At 45.4% G+C, this 27617-nt stretch overlaps 1 protein-coding gene and 1 non-coding gene across 2 annotated transcripts in view; both read right to left on the bottom strand.

The window, feature by feature from the left end:
• The window catches only part of LCT (lactase), a 55566-nt gene that overhangs the window by 4208 nt on the left and 23741 nt on the right, over positions 1-27617 (bottom strand). Inside the window, exons 6-16 of the mRNA XM_031451338.2 lie at positions 26822-26900; positions 22869-23592; positions 17831-18476; positions 14010-15560; positions 13056-13324; positions 10199-10489; positions 8156-8354; positions 6630-6832; positions 4584-4693; positions 2437-2571; positions 889-1112 (exon numbers count right to left, since the gene is read on the bottom strand). Coding sequence (XP_031307198.1) covers positions 889-1112; positions 2437-2571; positions 4584-4693; positions 6630-6832; positions 8156-8354; positions 10199-10489; positions 13056-13324; positions 14010-15560; positions 17831-18476; positions 22869-23592; positions 26822-26900 — 4431 coding nt within the window. The remainder of the gene's footprint in view (positions 1-888; positions 1113-2436; positions 2572-4583; positions 4694-6629; positions 6833-8155; positions 8355-10198; positions 10490-13055; positions 13325-14009; positions 15561-17830; positions 18477-22868; positions 23593-26821; positions 26901-27617) is intronic.
• TRNAD-AUC (transfer RNA aspartic acid (anticodon AUC)) lies at positions 5205-5276 on the bottom strand. The gene has a single exon. It is a non-coding gene; the product is annotated as a tRNA-Asp (tRNA).

The raw sequence follows: 27617 nt of genomic DNA on the forward strand, positions 1-27617 counted from the left end.
ACCCCTGTATGAACTTCCCTTTTCTTCCAGGACACCTTTCCACCAGACCTGCTGGGTCTGTGCCTGCCCGTGGTTCTCCCACAGTCCCCACTTGCAGGTCAGGGTGAGGTGGTTTTTTTTTTTTTTTTTTTTTTTTTTAGCTGCCCACCCTTTTTATATGCAGGAATTGTCCGCTGCTTCTCTGTGGGTGCTGCTGCCTGCCGAGCCATCCATGTCTTTCTAGACTGGCCCGGTCCTGAATGGGAGTCAGGAACAGGGATGGACTAAATCCTACTGGGTCATCTGTAATGCTCTCTGTCTTCACATCTTGGGACACTGGTGTTGGTCAGGGCCTTGGAGTGTTACTGCTCTTCCATATAGAAAAGAAGCGGCCCTTGGAAAGGATTTTCGCTAGAATAAGCTTTTATAATGGTTTCTTTTTGCTTCTGTAGTGCTCATTTTCCTTTACTGAGCATCACTCACCATTCCCTTGTCATAGTTCCATCCCAGGTGGTTTTGCTGAGCTAAGGATCTCAAACTTTTACTTGGGGAACAAAAGACCCTAGAGACAACCCCTCCAGCCCATTTCTCCTGACCCCTCCCCACACTGTCCTCAGGAGGGCGCTGCTATTCAGACACATCAGTGCCAGAAGATCAAGCAGAGCAAATGACAGGCTGGGAATTCAGGTCTAGCTGTATCAGGTAACTGGGTTTGCTTGCAGAGCTTAAATCTAAGAAGGAAAAAGTCTTAGCCTTACAGACCTCAAAAAAGCTTAACCTCAATAGGAGTTGGAAGCCTCATCTTTCTCGTTTGGGGGCTCATGGATGTAGTACCACCCTGACTGCAGACATTAGCAGATGTTTCCAACAGTGAAAGGTATGTGTGGAGGAAGGGGGGGCCTGTCATACCTTTGAGTGCCTCATTGATGTAACTGCGGAGGTAGTAGATCCTTGCAGTGTCGTTGAGGTCCGATTCTTCCCGCTGGGACACGCCATTCTCTGTTACATAAATCGGGGGGTTGTTGTACTCCTCCTTTAACCAGTTCAGGATCCTCCTGAAGCCAAAAGGTGTCATCTTCAGCCAGAAGGAGCCAGAGTCAGGCCAAGAGCGATCTGTGATGGAGGCAACGCCCCTACGAGTTCAAATGCGAAGGATTAGGTCTCAATTTGTAAATCCCAACAGACCCTCTGCACAAAGCATAAAACAGGATTTATACTAGAAAAAAAAACCTTAGACTTTTGTCTAGGCTTGAGAGTCATAACTAAGAAGAGTCAAATTGCCTCAAATTTGCCTCTTTCCACTAGTTCAAATGGCACCACTCGGTGCTGGGGTAACTTTGGACAGATAACCCAAACTGTTCCAGCTTTCCACCTGTACAGAGGAAGGGTCTTACTCATGGACCTAACCCTCCGTGGCTCTCTGTTAACAGGCCACACCTCACTGGATGTGAAAGGGCTGATTACCACAATCTCCCATGGGATGTGAGTGCTATGTCTTCAGAGAATGGGCTCCCTTGAGTCACCAACATCTGGTCAGTGCTACACGCAGGCCACAGGCACAGTCACAGTCACCAATATTTGGGCCTCCATTTGTGTGATGATGGGGCAGATACACTGGGACCTGCCTCCCTCGAATGCCCAACTCCCTCCTCTCCAGTGATGGGCAATACATTGTGCCGGAGGAGCTCTGCTGGGGCAGGCACAGGGGCTCCAGTGTCTTGAGAGTCATGCATTTCAAAAAATGGGGCAGCCATTTAGATACTTCGAACGTCTAGATCCCTCAGGAAAACAACTGTTCAGTTCTATTGGTAGCTGGATTTATCTTGCTCAGCTTGAATGTGGGGCATTTCATAAGCTTGAGCACAGGTTCCTAGGGAGACGGTTCCAGGACAATGAGGCAGCAAGTGTCAAGTGGGCGCTTGAACCGGGACCCTTCTCGGCAAGCCTGACTGGCGGTGGCAGGGTGCAGTGGGGGTGTCTGCGCTTGTTCCCAAAGAATGAGCCTGGACGTGTTCATAGCTACTCATGTGGAAAGATGCTTCTCAGAAAAGGAACAAAATAGTGTGTATACATATAATTCTGATTTTTCATAACAAATAAACATACTTTTCTGTATAAATATATACTATACAAACTATATTTAATATAAACATATATATAAAGAGAGAGGTACTATACCCATACACACATATAAACACTTCTGAAATGACACAGTTCCCTAAACATTTAAAAAAAAAACTCAAAGCATGTCTGCCTCAATGGAAAGCGTCTTGGAAATCCCATCCTGTATTACCGTCCAACTGATTGAGGTTCTATAAGGTATCTCAGGAGATGGGGCTCATCTTACAAACCCCAGGATATACGGCATAGGCAGTTTTCTGAGGCTGTACAGGCCTCCAAGTAAGAGGCGAGGGGCACTTTGCTATCTTTTCCAAAGATTGTTCCAGGTCCCCTTACCTGTCTGCATCAAAGGAAGAGATCCAAGAGGCATAGTCGAGATTGTAGGCCAGGACAGTGGTGTAGTGATTGAATCCAAAATAGTCATAGGTGCCATTGATCCTCCTCTTCTCACTCTCCGTGAACTCGGGGAGCCTGGGTGGAAGGAGTCATTCAGGGTGTGGGAATTTGGGAAGAATGTCCTAGGGCAGGGCCGGTACCCGGAGGTGACTATGGGGCAGTGAGGCCCTCCCAGCTGCTGCTGAAAGCACCCGAGTCTCCTTCCAGACCACAGACCTCACCTCCCTCTGTCGTTACCAAACCTCTTCCTGTTGGAAGTTTTTACTCTGGTTTGTTTAGGCATGCCTCTTTTCTCCAAAGTCTGTCCTTCAATAAGACTTGACTTGATTGAACTTCTGAGATACGGACTTACCTGCTCACATGATTACACTTTTTAAACATCTGGTGGAGCATTTTCCATGTATTCTTAGACTTTTCTATAATAATTTGGTTAGCATGCACTTGTGTGCAGCACTTACAGGTTCCTCTCAGCCAAATCCTGGCTACAGGCTGCCAGTTTAGGGTTGCCTAGAGATTACCCTGCTTAGGTGGCTGACACTTCATCTTGACCTTTCTGCTACCCTTCACTGGGGATCAAAACCTCTCTGGGGTTTCTGAAATGCTGAGAGAAAACCAAGGCCCAGCCCCCTCACGCCCCTCACGCCCCTCACTTCCCTGCTCAGGAGCCAGCAGTGTTTGCTCAGGGCCTGTGACATCAAGAGCAAGCCCCTGTGCCTGGCCTCCAGGCCCTCCACCATGTGGTCTTGGCCGCCCCACTGCTGCTGGGCCAGTCTCCCCACAACCAGCTGCAGGTGCCCCATTCATTCCTACCTCTAAGCCAGTGCACACACCCACCCCCGTGGATGGAAGGCTCTCTGCTCTCCCAAATGCTGTTCATTGTCAAGGCCCAGCTCAGCTGATATCCTGCCTTGTCCATGAAGTCTTCTGGGTCCACCCAGCCTGCCCTGATCTCATCTGAGTTTTTGTTACGTGAAGAAATTGGGGAAAAGAATTCCTTCGTATGATGAAGGTCACTGTCTACCCAGCCAGTGTGTCAGCAACTTGAGGAACCATACTTAGAATTTCCTCCTTGTGTAGACCCTGCTAGGCCTAGCCCTGGCTTGGTAGGCGCTCAGCAAGGTTGTGTTGGTGGACTGGAGCACTCGCTTGCTTGCTGGAGACTGGGGTTGATAGAACATACATTTTGGCTCAGCAGGACTTGCCCTAACCAGACCAGCACATGCATGCGTTGTAAGGGTGGGGACGGATAATTTCATCCTCATAGCCCGGCTGTATAAAACTCAAAGGCTGTGTTAGGAATGCTTACCTTCTGAATTCCTTTTACCCTCCCCTTATGGTCACATGAGCTAACCTGGAGCTTGTGAGTATATTCCCAGAAGGCCAGGTGACTCCGTCGCCTTCCCCACCAAACACCTCAACTCCCAGCTGGATGACTCTTAAGGCGAGCATGGGCCCTGCCGTCAGACAGCCTGCTTTCAAATTCCAGCTCCATTACTTAACAGCTGGGTGATATTGCCACAATCATTGTGCTTCAGATTACTCATCTTTAAACAGGAATAAAAGTGCCAATGGAAGACGGTTAAGTGTGAGCTGTTGCTGATGTGGCTGTTACTTCCTTGACAGGAAGTAGGACTGCTTTTGTACAAGCTACTGCCACCTACTGGCCAAATGACAAAAAGTACTCAGATCCACAAAAAGTCACTTATTGCTTCCCACATTTACTCCTAGGGTGGATGAGACAGGTTAGGATGAGCTGGGGAATCTGTTGTTGGAGTGGGCAGTGGGATGCTAAGTGGGTTCCCTGGGGACGGATTTCCTGGCCTTTCTGAAGAAGAGTAACTGCCTTTGGTCTCATCTGCCTGTCAGAGCAGTGCCAGGTCCTGGGCTAAGAGCTTCACATACACACTCGTGTCCAATCTTCCCAGCAAGCAAGGAAGCTCAGAGAGTAACTTGCCTAAGACATGCCTCTCCCACCCCAACAGCCTTGCTCTTGTCACTGCGCTGTCTACCCAGAAGCCTCAGTGGGCACTGCAGACCAGACTTCCTCCTGACCCTCTCCTGGCTGCTCGCACAGTGCCGGGACCTACCGAGACTTGTTGAGGCCTTCGGCCAAGCTCCTGTCACGGATTCGTGTCTTCATCACCTCAGGGTAATCTCCATTCTTGAAAACAGGATGTGCGAACCAGCCTCCCATAAACTGCGGGCGGAGTTGGGGGGACAGTCAGCCTCAGCATTAACAGGCAGGCCTGCAGGAGATGGCAGCCTCCCTGCTCAAGAGTTCCTGACCCCAGGACCCCTCCCCAACCCAATCTCAAACTCTCATCTCTTCTGCGGCTGTCCGCCTGCTGCAGCTTAAATGCCCACAGGTCTTTTCACCCTGCTGGGAGCTCACTGGGGGCAGGGCCATGTTCTCAACGACTACAGCTCGAGGGACATGAACTGAATTGGGCACGGGCCCTGGACTTGATAGATGCTGCCTGGCTGAAGAGGGGGAGAGACTCCCAGCCTCCAGGCCCTGATTCCCTCTCTTACCGGAAAGCAGCAGGTCCTTCCCCATCCTCACGCCTAAGGATCCACCAGAACCTTCTAGGGAGGCTGGAGATGCAAGGCTTTCCTGGTTGCCCAGGCAAAGGATGATTCTTCATGGGCTTTGGATTCACAGCCCTAAAGTGGGGAACTTTTCAGTCCCTTTTTTTCTTTTTTTTAAGTGGAGGTACTGGGGAGTGAACCCAGGACCTCATGCATGATAAGTATGCACTCTACCACTGAGCTACACCACCCCCTCAGTCTTTTTGTTGAAGGAGGTCTAGGCCATCCTTACCCTTAGTGGGTATACATTGCACCCAAGTGCTATGACGCTGTGGGTCCTGAGGGGCTTCTGTCTCTCCACATCCTCCCCTTACCTGCTGGCTGCTGCCTGAAATGTGGGGTGAGGACAGCCTTCTATTCTCAGTCAGAGATGAGGCTTGGAACACACTCGCTCTGGTAAAAGAGGCTTCAGTGCTTTTGGAGGTGAGAAGTTGTCTCCAGGCAAGCTGATTTTACTAGAGGATGTGTGGATCATAGTCTTGGGCTGCAGTATCACAGTTCACCAGCAAGCTGTGATAATGTGATTACAGCCTAACATTTCCTGAGGTTTTCTCTGATTTCAGAAAAACACTCTAATTCATCAGTTCTGTGAGTCTACAATGAGGGAATGCATTAATTTTGTTGCAAGGCTTTTCCCCCAGCTGGCTAGCAAACGGGGACATTAAGCTTTCATTTGCACTTATTAATTTGAGCACCTTTGTCAAGTTGTCCTGTGAAGAATTTGGGAAACCAAGGCCCTTGATGTCCTCTCAAAATGCTAGTCTGCAGGCTCCTCCTCAAAGCCAAAAAATGGGGACCAGTCTGGAGAGAGAGATCCTTGTCTGCCTTCCCTGATTCTGAAACATGGGAGAGGGTGCCTTCTAACCCCTTCAGAGACACTAGCAGGGGCCAGGGAAAAGCTATGAAGAGCACCATTCTCTCCCTGTCCTCTTTTAGCGACCCAGACTGAAATAATGGTGGGCTGTGTTGTTGCACCTGCTTACTGGTGTCTCTACTTCCTAGGAGCAAAATTCCATGACCAAAAGATGCATGTCCTTATGTTTGACTCATGGAATTGGAAAATTAGAGGCATTAATCAATGAGTTTCATAGAATATGAAGTCCTCAACTTAAAGGAATTCTTAGGCAGAGTAAATAAAATTAGGTGGTGACACCTAGAGGTGAAGTGTGACATTGCAGTCCAGTTCTACAACCTACTGTAGTCAAACCACTGATGGAAGAGAATTTCTATTATTTAGCTTTAAGCCAGTGTTACATCCAGTAAGAGCTACACATACAAATAATCTTTTAAGACTTAAAAGAAAACTCAACCTCAAAGAAATTTCATCACAGCAAACCTTTGAGGTAGTTAGGTCACCTCCATCTCAAAGATGAGAAAACTAAGGTACAAAAAGGTTAGATGATTTTCCCAAGTTCACAAAGTAAGGTATTAGCAAAACAGGGCTTTGATCCTAAATCTGTTTCACAATCTAATTCTATTTTATTAGATCATGACAGGAAGGGAAAAGAACAAGAATAATAACAATGCCCAGAGGAAAAACACACCTGAACATATCTCTTGGCTGCCTCCACATCCTCCTGGTTGGAGGGGTCTCGAGGCTCAGCCCAGTCGCTGCTGATGGTGATGGAAATCTTGCCACCCTGACTGGAACGGTACACATCGTTGTACAGATGCCAGGCCTCAGCATGAGCCTTTATTAGGTTGTGGCCAGCGATGTAGGGGGCAGTGCCAGGCCTAAAGGAGATTCCTGGAAATACACACATAGATGTCAACAAAGAAGGAATGTGGCCAAGAATATCAGTCTCTGCTGATAGATGGCCTCTGTGTGTTCGGGAGAAAGACTGCAGATTTGGCTTGAGGAAGAATGGAATTCAAATCCTGGCTCCACTCCTTACTAGCTGGCCATGTAACTTTGGGTGAGTAATTCAGCCTTTCAGTTTCCTTCTCTGCAAAATGAGCAATAGAGAATTCCTCTGAGAAGGAAATGAAATAGTGTGTGTGAAGCACCCAGCAGCACTGTGTCTAGCAAACAGAACACACTTGATAGATGATGGTTTCTGTCCCCCTCACCCAAAGAGTGGCTCATATGTCTCAGGCAAAGTCCCCAGAAGAGTGTGTGCCTCAGGAGGTGACATCTGGGTACTCTTTGGGGACCCACAGTGAAAGTAAGAGTTGGAGAGTATAGTCGATGAGACCAGCTGACACGGAGATTCCTTGAGAGCAAGTGTTATGAGCAGACTCTTGCTTGTTGAAGGAACAGTAAACCAAAGCACCAACCAAGGACCAATGGGAGATATATCTGGTAACAAGTTGAAGCAGATCTCCCTGTGGCTGTTTCCAGTTTTTACATGTAATCTCAAGAAATCACACAAACGAATACAAATTTACTCTCTAAGGCTCAGAACTACAGTAAAGGAAAATTGGAGGGTTCTCAAGGGACAAGGATACGTCCACAACTCCTTATTTAAAACTCCTAGGGTCCAATGTGTTTTAGAATTAAAAGGTTTTGGGGTCTTAGAAAAGTAGTAAGTAGCATATAACATATATATCACACCAGCAGGGCCCAGAACAGCTCTCAGGAATGAGCATACTAATCTGCCTCTGGCAGAACTTTAAAATGTTCACACTTAGTGGGATGTCAACCTCATGTTGGGTTCAAGTCAGGTTAAGCCCACATCAGCCAAACTGAATACTGGAAACGTCCACATTTTGGAACTGCAGAAGATACTGGATCTGCACAGTCTGACGAAGCATCATTTCCTATATTGATTAGCCCACATCCCTGATCTCAGGGAGCTTCCCACCTGAGGCAGCTCAGAAGCACAGAGACAGCAAAGAATTGAAGCCATTTGGAAATACCGGGGTGTGAAGTTTATGTTCAGCAAAAGCAGTGTCAGAAGAGGGAAGCTATGCTGCCTGCCGGTCAGTCCTGGGCAGGGGGCAGGGATTCTGAGGCAATGCCTTGTGCCTCTCACAGCCTCCTCATCTAGGGCCACCTGGACCTCATGTCTTCATGGTGCTAAGAATGTCACGCTCCGAAGAGCTGACAAGTGGGGTCTGAGAACTTTACCTGGAGCTGCTGTGCCATAGCCGTAGCCCTGGTTAGCAATGACAAAGGGCTCGTTCAGTGTGATCCAGAACTTCACCTTGTCCCCCAGCCTCTGGAAGAGTACTTCTGCATACTCCTTAAACCGCTGCACAATCGTCTCATTCTCCCAGCCTCCGACATCCTGGAGTGCCTGGGGCAAGTCCCAGTGGTAAATGGTCACCTGTGAGAAAGCAAGATCAGCACTTCCATCAACCTGCTTTTCATGGGAAGATACTGATGCTCACGCACCAGCATAAACGTCTACTGCTAAAGCTGAGGATGGATGATGAGACAAGAAAGGCCCAAAGGTTCTTTGGTAGGAGGGGGAGGACAGCAGTGCTGAAGCGGGAGAAATTCATACGTCTTCATCAGAGACACCAGGGTTTGAGTCCCAGCTCTGCAGTCTACCAGCTGTGTGACCCTGGGCTCAGACACAAAGACCTCCATGTCACAGAAACCACTGTGGCCTAAATCATATGGCAGAGGACATGAAAAGTGGTGGACATCCTGCCAGCTCTTCTGCAAGTGTTAGCAATGGTTATAGTCGGGGATCAGAAATGCTAGAGCTTCAGAACCTCCTGGATAGACTGCACTGGAGTCTGAGGCTCTGAGGGTATCAGGGGGATGGAGGCATTCTTGTAAAGGGCCCCCCAAGGAGGGTCTTCCTGTGGAGCTGGGATCCCTTCGTTGGAGAGGGGTTCCTCTGGCAACATCCACGTGGTGGCCTTTTCTCCCTCCTGACCTCCTCCCTGATGCTCTTGACAGACCTCATCTTGGTCACACAGGGGTCTCCACCATCCTAAATCTGCAATGGGCTGTGGACCCTCTTCAGCTCAGACCCAGTCTCTCCATTTGCTGAAAATGCCCTCCCCTGCCTGCCCACTGATCAAAATCACTTTATTCAAGACTCACACCTCCTTGAAGCTTTTCTGGCCAAAGTGCTTTTCCTTTCTGTGATGTCTCAATGCCCTTGAGAGATACAAACTTGTTTAGCCCTGAGTTCTGCTGTCTCTGATGTTGTTCTGAATTGCTGTGTGTAATGGATCTCCTTGTCCACCCAGCTCTTGGGGTCCTGCAGGGGGCCACGGGCCATCTCCTCTCATCACAGCTGGCACTCACACTCACTGTAATCAATGCTGCATGGCTGATTTGTTCCTGCAGTGTTACCAGTGTAAGGAGAGAAGTCCAGATTGCACTTTTATTTGTAAAAAAACCTCTGCTTTGAGCGTGGGAAGAGGCAGGTTATAACACGAAGGTTATGCTCTGGCTTCAGTGCACAATCTCCAGCCACTACAGCAAAGGAAACACAATATCATAGAACTAGTGCCCTCTAGCCTTTTATCATAAATGGCCCAGAGGAAAAGGAAAAATGTTCTTAGGCTCCCAAGTAAAATTTAAAGTTTTGGTGACAGCAAAGGAAGCCCACACATGAGCTTCTTTATTATTATTCATACTAACTCAGGGCTTAAAAACACATGCACTTTTGCCTCAGCACTTCTGTTCCTAGGGCTACATCCTACAGATAAACTTCCACTCTGGTGTAATTATGTGTCTACACTTACTTATCACAGTGTTGGTTATAATGGAAAAAGTGTGACATCACAGGGAAGAGTGTCCATTGACAGGGAAGTGATTAGAGAAGTAAGGTACAAACAATTTCCACACAACCAAAAACAAAAAACCTACGTATTGTATGGAAATATCTGTAAGAACTATTGTTAAATAAAAGCAAGTACCAAACTGCATGTATTGCACCATAAGGAAAAATGAGGCGAAAAGGAATATACACACACATATACACACATGTACTGGTTACACACGCAAAAGGACATGAGAACCCAGCAAACCTGGTTGCCTGTAAGGAGGGGAATGGATGGCTAGGGGTCAGGGATAGAAGGAAAATCTTTATTGACAATTCGAAGTTAAATGTGAAAACAGCATTTTGTTTACACAATAAATGTGCTCCGCAGCCCAGCTGGCTGCCCTGTGTGGACTTGGCCAAGGCCTGGTCAAGACCCAACCTACCTGGGGCTGGATGTTGGCAGCCAGCAGCGCGTCGATGAGCCGCACATAGTAGTTCAGGCCTGCTTCATTGATGTACTTGGTGGTTCCGTGAGGGAGGATGCGAGTCCAAGAGATGGAAAGGCGATAGTGGGACACGCCCAGGTTCTTCAGGGCAACCACATCCTCGGCAATCTTGTGGTAACTGTCACAGGCCACGTCTCCCGTGTCATTGTTCTCAATCTTTAGTGGTGTGTGTGAAAACGTGTCCCAAATACTGAGTCCTTTGCCATCTGCTCTCCACCCACCTTCGATCTTAAGACGACAAGACATGGATTAATTAAGTCATGCAGTCAAGCTCTTCTGGGTCAGTGGGTGAATCCTGGGTCAGGACATAAGTTGCCATCACCTTCTCTGGCCACCCCCTGATTTCTGAACTCCTACAGCTTCCTGTGCACACTTTCTATACATCATGGTGCTGTCACGCTGCACTATGCTATTATGCACTTGCTGACTGACTGGCTTGCTTCCTGCAAGACTGAGGTCTAGGCACTGTGTCTTTCATTTTGGTGGCCCAGCAGTCAATGCAGTGGTGTCTGGTGTATGGCGGTGCTCACTAAAATTCTGAATGAACTAGTAAGTCCCAGTGATGCCAGACGTGGAGGCAGGGTTTCTAATCAGGATGTGTGTCACTTTTTCTGTGCCTGCTCTTTTGCAACACTTCAGCATATGTGGTGTGATACTCTGACTGGCTGCAGCTAAAGTAGTGCTGGCATCCTAATCAAGAACGCATGTCCAGGCTTGGCCTGCACACAAGGAGTGCACCTTGTGTGGGCCATCTGGGTGGAAAGATCACTCAGTGGTTGGGAGACTATTTACTGCAGGGGGACTGAGCAAATTATTAACTATGTTGAGGCTATTAGGAGCTAGATTCTTCATCATTGGAGAAAGGAGATACAAATATGAAAAGTGGGAAGGCTAGCATTAACCCCGTGGAGTTGGATTGGAATTGGAGGTATCAATGTGTTTTTTAACACAGGTAAAGATGTGGGTGGATGTACAAATACATAAAAGTGTACGCGCACGTGTATGTGTGTGTGCCCTGTCCACTGAGAGAGCCTAGTAGCAGTGAGTACCGGTGACCCCCCCAGTAGCAGTGAGTACACCTAGCACCCAGATCTTGGTTTCTAAATGCCCTTATCCAATAAAACAAACCAGGGCTCATTAGAGAAATGACTGATTACAGGGCTGGAGCAGAAAAGATACAAGATGAGCTTAAATATCTTGTTGCACCAGAAAGAATTAAGAAAGTGTTCAAAGAACAATGGGCCATGTCAAAAGGACACAAGACCCAGCTAAGATAATCCACCGGCAAACTGTGGGATGATTTAAGCATCTACATAGATAATAATGGCAAAAGTATAACCCATTGGAAGAAAATAGGACTTCATGAGGTCATACTGATGATATGTATCAATATATACTTAAATATAAAATATAGATAGATAAGTAGGAGAAAAGACAAAACTGAATCTTTCTGTTGAATGCCACCTAATAAATAGAAAACAAATAATGAATTTGGAAAATCACCATTTGCCAATTATTATAGTAATAACTGATTCAAGCCTATAGCCTGTGCGCTAGAATAAATCCCCAACCCTTGCCCTAGAATAAGTAAGTCCAGCTGCAAACCTGTGGGGCAGTGGTTCTCACCCAGGAGCTATTTTGTCCCCATGGAGACACTTAGAAATGTCTGGAACTATTTTTGGTTGTTACAATTGGGGGAGGAATCTACTGGCATCTAGTAGGTAGAGGCCACAGATGCCACTAAGCATCCTTCTGTGCACAGGACAAGCCCACAACAAAGAATGATCCATCCAAAATGTCAATCGGGCCAAGCTGGAGAAACCCTGCTACAGAGGATTCTGTTTGCCTCATGTAAGAGTAACAGGATCCTTCCTGTCTCTGAAATGCCGGCATTTCCTCAAGTAAACCTTTCATGTTCAGTGTTGGCCAGAGTACCAAAGAGGAACAAGAACTGTGGTTTCTTCCAGGCCACACAACAGGATACATGAGCACCTTTTGTGTTTGTGCACTTAGTTAACATATGTCTGGATATGACAGAATCTGGTCTGAGACTTCGTTATACCTTGGTAGTGTCGTTGCCTGGGGGTAGTCACCCTCACCTTCCTCAGAAATATTACAGGCAGCTATGGTCACCTAGGAAAAAATCCAAGGGCTAAGAAGTCCAGAGTCAGGGTCAGGTAGGCTCACACCACTGACTACTGCCCAGGTTCCACACTAAGCATATAGAGCCCCCACTCCTGGAACAAAGAAAATAAGTGGAGGCAGCAGATGTAAAGCAGGGTCCCACCCACTAACTGCCTGGGCAAATCACTCTTCATTTTTTAGCTTTCATTTTTCTGAGGAAAACTAAATCCTCATATTTTCTGCATCAGTGAGCTTCATTTAGCACAGATAAGGTAACGGTATGATGTTAGGACATCAGAAAAAGCTCATGCCCACGTGATAGCCATTTTGACCAAATTGTCTGCTTGGAAGAGGCTAGGTAAGAAATAAAGGTGTCCAGCAGAGAATCTTCATATTTGCATATCTTTGCCTAAATGTTTCTGCCAGGCTCCACCTGTTACCACCCATCTCAGCACAACTCTTGTAACTGCGCTGGTCTACCTGAATCTGGGCATGTGAAGAAGTCAGGCTGTCTGGGAAGAGGGCCTCCCAGACTCTCCTCAAGGCACCCATACTTCCCGCCTGCAGGTCCATGAAAATCCTCTGCTCCCGCCTGCCTCCCCAGCCCTGAGCCCAGAGCCTGGCACACAGTAGGTATGCAGTAGATGTTGAACTGCCCTCCACTCCTCACCTGATATGCAGCAGTAGCCGCACTCCAGATGAAGCCCTTGGGAAACTGTCCATATAGAAACTCGTCTTCCTTGGACAGCGGCATGCCGTTGTTGGTGATTACCTCCCTGTAGTATCTGGCAGAGGCTCTTGCTGTGCGAGGCCTATTCACGTTATTGAAATCAACATGGTGCAATCCAAACTTGATTGTGTAGCCATTCAGCCACTCAAAGTTGTCCATCAGAGACCATGCAGCATATCCTCGAATGTCGACACCGTCAAGCCTGTAGGCTGGGAACATTCCAGAGGGAGCAGAGGAGAGCTTTACACATGGAGGGGCGGGATCCCAAGAAGCCCAGCCACAGTCTGGCTCCTCGGTTCATGTAGTCCTCAACCATCAACCTGTACACACAGTAACGAGTGCCCTAAAAGGCAGATCACCTTCTCTCTTTCTTGTTGTGAACACTGATGCCCCCATAGCAAGTACTAATGACTGATCTTTGCAAAAGCAAATTGTTTTGTTGGGGTAAAGGGACATCTCTGAAATTCAAGAATCTCAACCCACTTTAGAAATTAAACAAAGAAATGTGAATTAGAGAAGAGTTTATTGCTCTGGGTTGCATGGGACCCACAGGAATATAAGCTCCATGTCAGCAGAAAATTATTTGTATTGTTCACTGCTATGTCCCCAGCACTTAGGATAGAACTTGTCACATAGTAGTTGCTCAATAATGAATGAATGGACCTGTGAAAATACTCCTGTGGGACTCTGTGTGTACACTTGGGGAGATGAACAAGCCTTTTTTTTTTCAGAATCCCAAAGGCATATGTAACCCCAGAAAGGGAAAGAATTACGGAATCAGGGTATGAAAGAGAGACTTGTTAATGGTTTGTTATCCACTCTGTCAAACCATTTCAGGCACATGACATATGGATACTGGAAGATTTTGTAAGGGGGACATGAACCCTCACATACCTTTCAAAGCTTCATTGATATAGGTTTTGTGGTAAAATATCCTATTGGTATCTTCCAGGTCAGGCTCGGTCAGCCCCGCTCCATTTTCAGTGATGTAAATAGGGATGTCACCATACTCTTCCTTGATCCAGTTGAGCAGTCTTCGCATCCCCCAGGATGCAGCTCTGTTTAGTGCTGTGGAAGGCCAGGAGGTGTCCTCCTTCTGGGTCATCTCCTGGTCGTCTTCGTAGGAGGGTGGGTTTAAGCTGGGTGTTGCATACTGCACAATTCTGGAGGAGTAGGTGTTGAGGCAGAACACATCGGCCGTAGCCCTGATGTATCTCTTCTCTTCCTCAGTGAAGCTGGGCAGGCGGGAGGTGGCTAAGTGCTGTAGTTCACTCCTGTTCCCCACTTTCCACTTCATGGCATCAGGATAGTCTCCATTTCGGAAAATGGGGTGGGCAAACCAGCCCAGTGAGAACTGCAGCATTCGGTCAGCTGCCTCCACGTCCCTGAGGACCCCTGGTGACTCGGGCTCTGCCCAGTGTGTACTGAGGCTCAAAGAGATGACCCCCTTCTGCTCTTGCCTGTATTTCTCATCATAAGTGTGATAGACTGTGGCATGAGCTTTGAGGATTGCATGGCCAATCCTGTAAGGTGCCCAGCCTGGGTCCTTCACATTTGGGGGAAAATCCCCTGAGCCATACCCCATCCATGCCTGGTACGTGGGCTCATTAAAAGTCATCCAGAACTTAACTCTGTCACCAAAGGTTTGGAAACAAAAGTCTGCATAGCTGTTAAATAACTCAATCAAGGAAGGATTCTCCCAGCCTCCAATATCCTGGAGGGCCTGGGGCAGGTCCCAGTGGAACAGTGTCACCATGGGAGAGATGTTGCTTGCCACCAAGCCATCGATCAGCCTGTTGTAATAATCAACACCATGTGTGTTGACAGAACTGTTTCTCCCAGTTGGGAAAATCCGAGACCAGGCGATGGAGAAGCGATAGGCCTTCACCTTTAAACCTCGAAGCATATTCAGATCAGCATCCAGTTGGTGATAGCTGTCACAGGCTACATCTCCAGTGGCATTGTCTTTCACGTTGCTCCCTGGTGTGTGGGTATAGTTATCCCAGATGCTGGGGCCTTTGCCGTCAGCATCCCAAGCTCCTTCAATCTGATAGGCTGATGAGGACACCCCCCACAGAAAGTCATCCCGGAATGTGCCGTGGTAGAACAAGTCCCTTTCAAATTTGGGCTGGTTGGAGAACTTTTCCCAAACTACTTTAGCCTTGGAGGGCACCTCGGACGGAAAATTGAAGGCTCTGATTTTCCGAGGAACATTTGCTACACTGGGTGATGGCAGTCTTTTTACTACCTTGGTGAGGAAACCGTTCTTTTCGATCATGCTGGTGAAAAAGTAGGCAGATTTCCTGGGGGTCCTTGGCCTGCTGCTGTCCTTGAAGTTGATATGGTACAGCCCAAACCTCTGGCTGTACCCAGAGGGGCCTTCGAAGCCATCGATGAGGGAACGAGCGATGTAGGATCGAACATCCACCGAGTCCTCTTTGACAGCTGTGGAGAAAAACAACATTGGGATTGGTTTAAAGTCTCTCTTACTAGTGTTGCTTTTTAATTATTTTTAACTTAGAGATGTTTATTTGGGGTTTGTTAGGACTACAGCCCAGGAGACACATATTCAAGAAGCACCTGAATTGTGTTCTGCTACAAAATGGGGGAGGCTTGTAAAGACAAACCCTGCAAGGTTGCATAAATTGTCAAGAATTAGGACTGGAGCTGGCAGGAAGTAAGGGTACTTGTTAAGCAAGGATTGATTGGGATCTGAAATGATTACATAGTTGCAAAGGGGCTGATGTTGCTTTTTAAAGATTTTCCTTTTGACATGAAAATTTTGGGGGTGACTTGGATTACCCTCAAAATATTAACCCTTTTTCTTCCTCATAAAGCATAAAAGGAAAAGCCACAAACCCCTGACATGTCAGGCCATAAATCTCAATCCAAAGGCACATCCTGCCTTAAAATAAATAAAAAAGAAAATATGCCCTGTCTGCTAGAATCAGAACTTGGTTTAATGCAAAATATAAAATACATAATATAATAAAATACAATATAAAATATATAAATCATTTTCTTAAAAAGAGTGCTTTTGTTTTTTTCTTATTGTAGCAATATTGACATAAAATAATCACACACTCCTTTTTAAGAGAAATAAAGCCTAAAGAAATGTATTTCCTTATACAATAGCTTAAAAGGTGGTCCCCAAAAAGTTAGATCCAAATCCTAAACCCTGATGCCAGTGAACATAGCCTTATTTGGGAAAAGGGTTTTCACAGATGCAATTAAATTAAGGATCTCAAAACGAGATTGTCCTGGATTAACCAGGTGGGCACTAAATCCAATGACAATCGTCTTCATAAAAGACATAGAGGAGAAGACCATGTGAAGATGAAGGCAGAGATTGGAGTGATGCAACCACAGCCAAGGAAGGCATGAAGCCACAGAAGCTGGAAGAGGCAAGGAAAGATTCTCCTTTGGAGCCTTTGGATGGAGAATATCCCTGGTGACACCTTGATTTTGAACTTCTGGCCTTCAGAACTGCGAGAGAATTAAAAATGGTCCAATGAGTCAATCAAGAATCAAAGCAATGGCTGTGCATGATTGTATTAAGAGGCAGGTAACGTTGCTCATTCACTCAGTAAATAATTTAGTAAGCACCTACTTTGTCCCAGGCTGTGTTAGGCTCTGGGATCATAAAGATGAATAAAGCCTCATAGGTATGGGGTAGAGTGAAGAGCTGAGCCAGGAACAGAAAGGCCTATGGTTCCACTCACTGGATGTTTAATCATCATCATTTAATCTCTCAGAGCAATTCACAGTTGTCCATGAAGATAATATCTGTTTCTATTTACTGCACAAGGCGGTTTCAAGGATCACTTGAAATAATGTCTTAAAGGGATTCCTTGATGCTGAGAAGAGTACATGCGAAGTGTAAGAGGGTGTCTAACCTCACAAATAGTAATCCTAGAGTAGGCCTCCACTCCTCACTGCAGTGCCCAGGGCACACACCACACTTACTAACTTTTTCTCTTTGAATCTAGACAAGGCCTTGAAATCTAAACTTAGCCCTCTAGGCAGACAACTAGCCACTATCAAATGATTAGGACAGACATATAAGATAAAATCTATTTGCTGCTATTCTTTACTTGGAACAAAAAGATACATAAAACAGTATGTTAGGTAAAAATGAGACTGTAGATATGTATTAAGCGGTTCAAAGTGAATGAAGGGAATGTACATTTTATAGCCAGTTAAAGGACATGAAGATCAATGTGGCTGGAGCAACGAGGGCAGATCTAACGGGCTAGAGTCCTATCCTAAGCATCCTCATGCCATCCTGTAAAGCCATCATCACCCTATACAGCACTTTTCTGTCTGGGTCCCTCTGTAGCCTGAGTCCCCTCTGGGAAAAGATGGTGTTTGTTCCATATTGTACTTCTACTCTCTTGTACAATGTCTGGCATGCAATGGGCATTCAATAAACTTATGAAATAAATGCATTAAAAGATGATAAGGCTTAATGAATGAATAGGACTCAGATGGGCAGAGTGAGGAAGAGGGCATTCTAGGGAATAGGAATATAAAAACAAAAACCCGAAGCCTCTGAGGGAGACAGGAGGCTGATGTGAAGGACTCACGCTATTACTACCAACAGTACTTTTTGGCTTCATTTCCTTGGGAAATCATCTTTGTCCTATAAAACAAAACTCTGAAGACTTGATGAAGAACCACCCATGTTCCAATCACCAGCATATCTATGTTCTTACCCTTCAGCACTTCGTTGATGTACTGGTTGAAGTAGTTGACTCTCAAGGAATCATTGAAGAGATCTTCACTTTCCCCTATGGGCATGCCATTCCCAGCCAGGTAGATTGGAACTTTCCCTCTTGTGTATTCCAAGGATACAAACTGCAGCAGCCTCCTTATACCCCAGGGCACCACACGAATCCAAGGGGATGCAGTCTGGGGCCATGAAGGGTCCACGTGTTGGGAGAAGCCTCCGATGGTATCATAGCTGGGGATGCAGGTATCTTGTTGAGTCTTGCTGATGAGGCGAGATGTGTAATGGGACAGACCCAGGAAATCAGCAGAGCCTTTCAGGAGCTGCTTCTCTGCCTCAGTAAACTCAGGAAGCTGGGCCACAGGACTGGGGCACTGTTTGTTCAGCTCTTGGATCTGGGCCCTCAGGGCTGCTGGGTAGTCTCCGTCCACAAAGATGGGGTGTGCAAACCAGCCTAGCATGAATTGCAGGAAGCGTTCTGAAGCTCTCAGGTCCTCGGGCCTCTCTGGGGACAGGGGTTCTGCCCAGTCTGAATTCAGTACAATGCCTACACGCCCCTGCTGCTGTGGGCGATGGTGGCTGTTGTAGTGGTGCCACGCTCTGGCATGAGCCTTGAGAACCAAGTGAGTCACCTTATGAGGAAGAAAGAATGAAAAACAGGTCTTAGTGACAACAACAGCTCCACAAGCCATTAACAAGTCAACAATAATGTCAGCAAGTTAACACCAAGTTCAATAATGGTAGCAAGTTAATAACAGTAGTAAGGCTGACAATGTCAACATCAATAACATCAACACTAATATCAACAATGTCATCAAGTCACCAGCAAATTAACACCAATGTCAACAAATCAATAGAACATCAACAAGTCAACAACACCAACAAGATGTTAAGATGATGATGCTAACAATGTAAACAAGGTGACAACATGGGCAATGTTGACATCAAAAACAATATCAATACCAGTGCCAGCAACATCAACAATGTGGACAATAGCTTCAACAAGTCAACAGCAACAATGTCAACAACGTCCACAACACTGTCAACAAGTCAACACCACCATCACCAGGTCAATAGCAACAGCATCACAACCACATTAACAATAACAGCTGTTAATGACTTCTCTCATGTGATCCTCACTTATGTGGCAAGTGCAATCATTATCATGATACAGATGAGGAACACAAGATTTCAGAGAGGAGGAGAACACAGATAGTCTGACCTCAGGCCTGCTATTCTGCCTTTGTCCTCAGTAAGTTCTTATTGACTAACTAGTCAACAACCAACTGGCAGCGGGAATCATTTTAGTTAACACACAAAGGAGAGGACAATTCTTTCTAACCTATCTGTTATCTTTTCTAGTTAATGAAATCCAGGAAGAGAAACCACAACCAGGATCTGTTTGTAGACTTAACTCATGTCTTATAAAAGTCAACATCTCTCCTTGGTGGAGCACCATGAGAAACTGGGCAAAAGTAGGGTGTCTGGAGTAAAACAAGCCAAGATTTAAATCTTGACTCTGTCAGTAACATGCTCAGTAAACTCAAACCATCTTGTCTCTCAACCTCAGCTTCATTGTCTGCAGGAAGTGGGTAATTATGGATCCATCTAAAAGGATTAAATCTGATTGTGTACATAGAGCACAGAGCAGAATCTTGGAGTGTAGGAGGGGGCTTGCTACCACTTAGCTCCCTTTCTTTTCCCTTCTATCATCTGAAGATGACACCTATGTTTGAAAAATTTCATATAAAATATTTCCCAGGAAGAGAATTCCTGACTGCTTCTTGTGTCCCAAATGTTAGTCCTTAACTGTCTCCTAACCTCCAAGAGCAACCTGCGCTCCTTTCCAAAAAGCTGGAACACTTTCCTTCTGAGCTCATCAGTGTCAGACAAGGTGCTAAGTGGAGTACTAGACAACCATAAACAATCACCATGACCATGTAATCACGTGGAAAAGGGTTAACGACATGCCAAGTAAAAAATGGGCACTAGGGTGATAATGTGTCAGTGTAGATTCACTGATCGTAACAAATGTGCCACACAGGTGGGGGATGTCAATAATGGGAGAGGTTATGCATGTGTTGGGGTGTGGAGTAAATGGGAAATCTCAATATCTTCTGTTCAATTTTTCTGTGAACCTGAAACTACTCAAAAAAAATCAAGTCTATTAAAAAACAAGGGCACTAAACTGAGTGCACACAGTGACAGCAGCATGAATGCAAGGAAGCCACGACTGGAAGGAAATACTGGTAGATTTATGAGAGAGATCTTTTCTTTGAAATTTGCCTTAAGAGTATTATTTTCTACTTACAAATAAAAGCAAGAATTAAAAGAGATTAGTGAGGTGGACTTTGTCATCAAAGTCTCCAGAAAAATCTCAGGAGCCACAGTTATAGGGATAAGAAGCCTACGGAGAAAAGGTTGGGATGAGCTTTACAACAAGGAGACAAACAGAAATGTTCAAACCTTCTATTTTCAGAAGTGTTCTCCCTCTCCTTGAGTAAGATCACTTGCTGAACAACAGCAGAATACAGCCTTGACTTAAGGGCTATAGTTTGGCATTTCATTGAGTCATTTATTCATAGTATCCCAGCTCACTCTAATTGAGAGTATTTTGAATTGTTCTCTAATTTTCTAATGTGTGTATCATCTCCCTCAAAAGGTTCTGATGTCTTGAGGGCACTTAACATCTAGCCTGCAGCACAGTGAATACTCATTTCAAAACAGAAGCAAACCCAAAAGGTAGCAGGGCAAAGCCAGACTAACATGTCTGTCCTGAAGAATGTTGCCAGGGAAGCTGGTAGGCTTTCTGGGAGATTTTGAATAAAAAGAAAAATGATGGAAGGGACCCATATCAAGCCATTTAAAATATTGTCTTCGGAAGTTAGAACACTTCCTCACACCATACATTTAAGTCTTTAGGCCATTTTGTATATATTTTTGTGTAAGACAAGACACTATAAACCTCATAGAAGAAAACATAGGAAAAACATCTCTGACATAAATCTTAGCAATGTTCTCCTAGGGTAGTCTACCAAGACAATAGAAATAAAAGCAAAAATAAACAAATGGGACCTAATTAAACTTATAAGTTTTTGCACAACAAAAAAGGAAACTATAAACAAAAAGACAGCCAATGGAATGGAAGAAAATATTTGCAAATGATGTGACTGACAAGGGCTTAATTTCCAGAATATACAAACAGCTCATACAACTCAATAACAAAAAAGCAAGCAACCTAATCAAAAAAATGGGCAGAAGACCTATGCAGATATTTCTCCAGTGAACATATACAGATGGCCAATAGGCACATGAAAAGATGCTCGATATTGCTAATTATCCAAGAAATGCAAATCAAAATTACAATGAGGTATCATCTCACACCAGTCAGAATGGCCATCATTAAAAAGTTCACAAAGGATAAATGCTGGAGAAGGTGTGAAGAAAAGGGAATCCTCCTGCACTGCTGGTAGGAATGTAGTTTTGTGCAGCCATTATGGGAAACAGTATGGAGATTCCTTAAAAAACTAAAAACAGACTTACCCTATGATCCAGCAAACCCACTTCTGGGCATATATGGGGAGAAAATTCTAATTTGAAAAGATACATGTATCCCATAGCAGCACTATTTACAACAGCCAAGACATGGAAGTAACCTAACTGTCCATCAGCAGATGATTGGATAAAGAAGTTGTGATATATGTATGCAATGGAATACTACTCAGCCATAAAACAGAATAAAATAATGCCATTTGCAGCATATGGATAGACCTGGAGATTGTCATATTAAGTGAAGCCAGAAAGAGAAAGAAAAATAACATATGATATCACTTAAATGCGAAATCTAAAAAAATGACACAAGGGAACTTACTTACAAAAAAGAAAAAGAGTCACAGATATAGAAAACAAACTGATGGTTACTGGGGGGAAAGGAGGTATGGAGGGATAAATTGGGAGTTTGGGATATGGAGATACTAACTACTGTATAGAAAATAGATAGACAATAAGTTCCTCCTGTATAACATAGGGAACTATATTTAATACCTTATAATAGCCTATAATGAAAAAGAATATAAAAAGTAATATATATATGTATAGCTGAATCAGTAGGCTGCACACCAGAAATTAACACAACATTGTAAGCTGACTGTACTTCAATAAAAAAATTTTTTTAAAATATTGTCTTCAGGATATACATCCCATCTTGTTGAAGTAATACTCTGAGGAAAAACCACCTTTTCCCCTCCCAATTTTCCCATCTCTCAGCCAGTGTGTTGAAGGGTAGAGCTGGTCCCTGGCCTGAAATCAATCAATGCCCCATGGTTCCCTAGCCTAGACCTCCTGATTGGTTCAGGGATGGGCATGTGACCCACGCAGAGACCAGGAGCACAGGGAGACTTTTGCTGGGAATGCCAGAACATAGGCAACCTGACTTTTCTGCTTTCTGCTGGTCTTAAAATATGAGAGAAGGACTGTGGCCATCTGGCTACCAGGTAGGCCAAGAATAAAGCCAATGAGGGGAAAAGGAAAAGAAGTAAATTTGGGTCCTGGTAACATCATCTGCGGTCTGATTAAGCTCCACTCTGATCAGCTAAAGCCGACTTCAATTTCCTGAACTCAGAAATTCCCTCCTTGCTTAAGTCAGTTTGGGTTGGGTTTTCTGTCACTTGCAATTAAGAGTCCTGACATGGAAAACTTGCTTTGGAGTCAAGTAGACTTGGGCTCAAATGTTGGCTTCAAACTGCTGACCCACTAGCTACGTCATCATGACCAAATTGTTTCTTCTACGGAGCCCCAATTTCCTCATCTATCAGAGCCGTTCTGAGGATGTAGTAACAATTTGTGAAGTGCCAGCATAGTGTTTGGATAAATAAGGTAATTGGCAATTTATGGTTACTTCCATCTCTCTGATTTCCTCTAAAGAAAAAAAAGGAAAGATTTGCTGATGGTAAGGTAAAATGATGGTCTGCCAACCAACTGTCCTTTCTCCTCCAGGGAGCAGGAACTGCAAGGATGGGACGTACCTTAAAAGAGGCCACCCCTGGGTCAGAGATGCCCGGCGCGTGTTGGCCAGTGCCGTAGCCTGCATAGCTCATCACCCACGGCTCGTGGAAGGTCACCCACAGCTTCACACGGTCCCCAAAAGTGGAGAAGCAGAAGGCCGCATAGTCCAGGAAGGCGTCCACCACACTATCATTCTGCCACCCGCCTCGATCCTGCAGGCCCTGAGGCAGGTCCCAGTGGAACAGTGTGGCCATGGGCTCGATGTGTGAGTCCAGCAGGCTGTCAATTAGCTTGTTGTAGTAAGTGACGCCCTGGAGGTTGGGGCTGTGCCCCTGCCCAGTGGGGAAGATGCGGGACCAGGAGATGGAGAACTTGTAGACCTGGGCCCGGAGGCCTCGAAGCAGGGCAACGTCGGTGTCCACCTTGTGGTAACTGTCACTGGTCACCTCTGGCGTTGCTTGGCCCTTGGCAGTGTTCTGGTGCTTGAAACTGTCCCAGACGCTTGCCCCTCTTCCATCCTCAGCCCAGCCTCCTTCCACATTAAAGGCTCCTGTGGAGACGCCCCAGAGAAAGTCTTCAGGGAAAACATCCTGCAGGAAAGCATCCCTTTCTGCCTTGGACTGGTCAGCAAACATTCCCCAGACTCTCTGATAAGCTGAGTGGGGTGGCGAGGAGTCTCCTGCTGTCTCCACGTCTAGCTCCAGGGCAGTCTGAAGGGCCAGGCTGTCAATCAGAGAACAAGACCTGCCATGGGAGTGAAGTGACATAAAGGGACATAATAAGTGATGACTCTGAGTTACAAATGCCCCCAGAATGATGAATAGCAAACACGTAAAACCAGTAACCATTCCAGAAGCACTGAGTCAAAAGCCATATCCCCAAAGCCACGGGCAGAAAGTGGCTGGTAGATGGTAAAATGATTATTACCCCTTCTTAGGTGAGTTATTATCACCCTGCATGAGTGAGAATACTGTACCAACGCTACTGTTCTCTGTATTAGGTCACCCCTGAATACTGTCTTCAGCTCAGATGAAACTTTTTCTTCTTATGTATATTTATAAAACACAACTAATAGTAATATCTTCATTTATTGAGTTTTTTCATTCTGTGTTGCCACTGCGATAAAAATGTATGTACATTATCTCATTTAATTTTCAAAATAAATGTATGAGATAGGTATTACATGATTTACCTTCATCCTACAGAGGAGGAAACTGAGACTTAAAGAAACGAGTAACTTCTGGGCATTAGGGGCCAGCAGCTATTTCCCAACTGGCACAGAAGTATTTCAATAACTGAACTACTGGTATCGCTCTACTTACGTTACCAGTTAATTATCAACCATGGCTACACCTCCTTTCTTCTTCATGCTGCCTGGGTCATGGCCATAATGGTAGGAGCTCAAGCATCCATCCGGGACAATGAGGTAGAAGTTTTATTAAGGATGACAAAGCAACAAGATAGGACCCTGGATTCCTGATGATTTTACCCACTCTAGACTGTCCATCTCCAGGTTTTATTTATGTCAACAAACTTACATCGTGCGTTTTTTTTTTTTAAATGAGAACTTCTCCTTGATCACAGAGCTTGTAAATGGTAGAGCACAAAGTCTGTGCTTTTAACCAGATACCACTACATATGTGTGTAGATGTGTAGACATTTATATGCATACATGTGTTATGTTTTATTTCGGAAAATAATGTATCTGAAATAAACTTAACAGAAATAAGTACAGCTGAAATAAAACATAACATAAAAATGCTAGTCTCATACACAATGAAGTCTGGTATATTCTATTTAATTCTAGTCTATTTCTCTCATTCTCTCTTCTTCCTTCCTCCCGCCCTTCCATGTTTATTGCTTTGTCTATCTGAGTTCTGTCCTGCAGGCTGGAAAGCACTGTATAACATGTTAGCAGTTACACCAGCAGAGGGCAACCTTGAGGAGGGGTGGGTAGAGGTGGGTGTGTTTGGTCTGGAGAAAAGAACACACATGGGCAGAGGGGGTGCAGTACAAGAGCGTCTCCCTGTCTCAGGGCCATCATATGGAGAGGGGATGACACTTGTACAAGGTTGGCCCAGAGCGCAGAACTGGTAGAAATGACAGGGACGCTGCAGAAAGAACTCCCTCCCATGGAAGTGGAGCCAGGGTCTTCTAAACCTAAGCTCCTCCTGTTTTATGAAGCATCAGCTCATCTACATTTGCTAGAAAAGTAGTGACCTATGGTTGTGGATTATCCAAAACAGATGCATGACTCTGAGCACAACAGGGACACAGGGGGTGCTCACTCAGCTGCTCTGACTCAATCCTCTGACTATAACTGTCCTCCTGGCTTGGATGAAAAGAGAAATAAACAAACTGCCCCTGGATAAAACAGAACTTGTCACACAGGTCTTGGAGTCCTGGGATCACCTAGCTTGGGAAGAGATTTAGCATAGGAAGCCTCAGTCTCTACGCCCAGCCTTCCAGGTACCCCTCGCCCCCTATCCTAAGCTGCCTCAGAGAAGCCCAGATAATGCTTTTTTTCTCCTTTCTCTATATCTCTACCACACTCTGGTGCCAGAGTCATTGGTGGGCCTCTCTGTCACACCTCTGAGGTCTAAAATTCTCCAATGAGAAAACATTGTCAGTTCTCTCAGAATGCCCCTCTACCTGCCCCCACACCCTGCAGGTTCTCCATCAACATTCACCTGAGTGAGGACCCCAAGCTGTCAGTTTAACAGTAGCCAGTGCTGGACCTTTCCTTCAGGTGATGTACCACGAAGCCAGGGTGTTAGAGAGGAAACCCTGGAGCTGGTGTTTCACATCATCTTGTGGTTTTGTAGTCAGTGTGTTCTCCAGGTGCCCCTTTTATTATGATCTCTTAAGTTTTATTTTCTCAAGACACAGCCCAGTTGATTCCAAGGGTGGTCAGGGAGCAGTTCTGACCTACCTACCCATCACACTGTTCATACTCCCAGCACAAAGCCTGACATGTAGCAGCTACTTGTGGTTTGGTGACCTGAACTGCTTATTTGAAGGGAGTTGAGAGAACTGAACAATAGAAGCGGATACGGTTGAAGACAGCCAAGTGCTGGGAGAGGAAAAGTACAAAGAGGTGGTTGCAACTGAAGTTTATGATCTTGGACCAAGCTGTGCTAGAAATGTCTGAGGTGAGCTCTAGCTGAAGGTCTGGGAAGTCAAATGACTGCCCCTGTCCTTGGTCCTTCCTTGATGCACGATGTGTGACAGTAAGGCGTGTAACACACCCCCATGGAGTGCTAAGAGTTCTGGGAAACTCCCTGCATTGGCTTCCATATCATTCTTTTCTCACTCACTCGAAAAGTACATTGGAATATGATGGCATGAGACTGATATAGTTGTGGGGATGACCTCAAATCTGCTCTTACTTTTTTTTGCTATGTCACAAATTTTGGTACTTTAGTCTTGTGCTAAGATATTATTTGTAACCCTGCAATAATTTAAAACCTTGTCCTGAGAAACTGCTGGTTAGGCTTCTGCCCTGCTGCACAGCTGGTTTTCCTATCTACACTGTCCCCTCATGGGGAAGATGTTTCACATTTCCTGTGAGAAAATGTACAGACAACTCACCTTACTTACTCAGATCTTATAACTTCAGGGATGGGCAGATCTATCCTTAACCCAGCCGGCTCTTCCACAATTTCATGCTGTCTCCAGCAAGATCTTAACCTGGAAGGCAGGTGTTCAAACACCAGTTCTGCTAGTTGTGTGCATTTGGGTGAACTAGAGGAGACTGAATGACTGGTGAGAATGTCAGTACCACATGGGGCTCAGAGATGGTGCTCCCTGCTTTCCCTCTGAGCCTTCATCCCTCATCTCTAGACTGGCCACAATGAACTTACTGGCCCGAGAGGTGAATGACAACAGTCCTTTAAGATTACACAAGTGAAAGTACAATAGAGTATTCTGCAAATATCAGTCATTAATAGTTCTACAGGAAATCTAACATTACCTTTTCTTGGAACTTGATGAACAGCTCAGGAATGTATTAATATCAAACCCAATGGTGTGCACTTGGTTATTATTTATGGCTGTAAGAGAAGAAGTTTAATTCACTCTACTTGAAGCCCAACCAACAACATGCATGACTGCCATGAACAATTTTCCTCACTTATACGCCACACTCCAACTCCAAGCAATGGTTCCGAGCCTCTCTGGAAGATTCCACGGGCTAAGGATTTAAGGAGGTCAGAAGTGATTTCTCCTTGCTAAGAGCAATGGTTCTCAGCTTCCACACGCAACAGCATCACCTGCAGAACTTGTTAAACACAGACTGCTAGGCCCACTCCAAATTTTTTGATCTGCTTCTGATCAGAGTTTCTGATCTCAGGTGGGCTCTAGAATGTGAATGTCTGACAAACTCCCAGGTGAGGTTATGCCTGTCTGGAAACCAAACATAGAGAACAATTGATTGAGAAGAACTCAAACATCAGAAGGGGGTGGAATTTTTTTTTTATGGTAGTAAACTACACATAAACATAAAATTGACCATTTTAACCACTTAGAAAGGGATGAAATTTAAGAACAGAAGTTGTTATACCATCAAAGATGAGTCAGGGGGAGTCTTATTAAGTGGCATCCATGAACATGGTTCATGAGGTCTGTGAAGCCCGCTCAGCAAGATTACAGGGGTTAGAAAGGGGACTACCAAGTTCTCCCATATTCTGATCTTACAAGAAGACTGGACTGGATACCAAGGCACCTAGGAGCATGCCCCTTAGCCCTTTCCTGCAGAGTGTCCCTGAGGC

Source organism: Camelus dromedarius, chromosome 4, assembly GCF_036321535.1.
Source record: "Camelus dromedarius isolate mCamDro1 chromosome 4, mCamDro1.pat, whole genome shotgun sequence".
Taxonomy (NCBI): Eukaryota; Metazoa; Chordata; class Mammalia; order Artiodactyla; family Camelidae; genus Camelus; species Camelus dromedarius.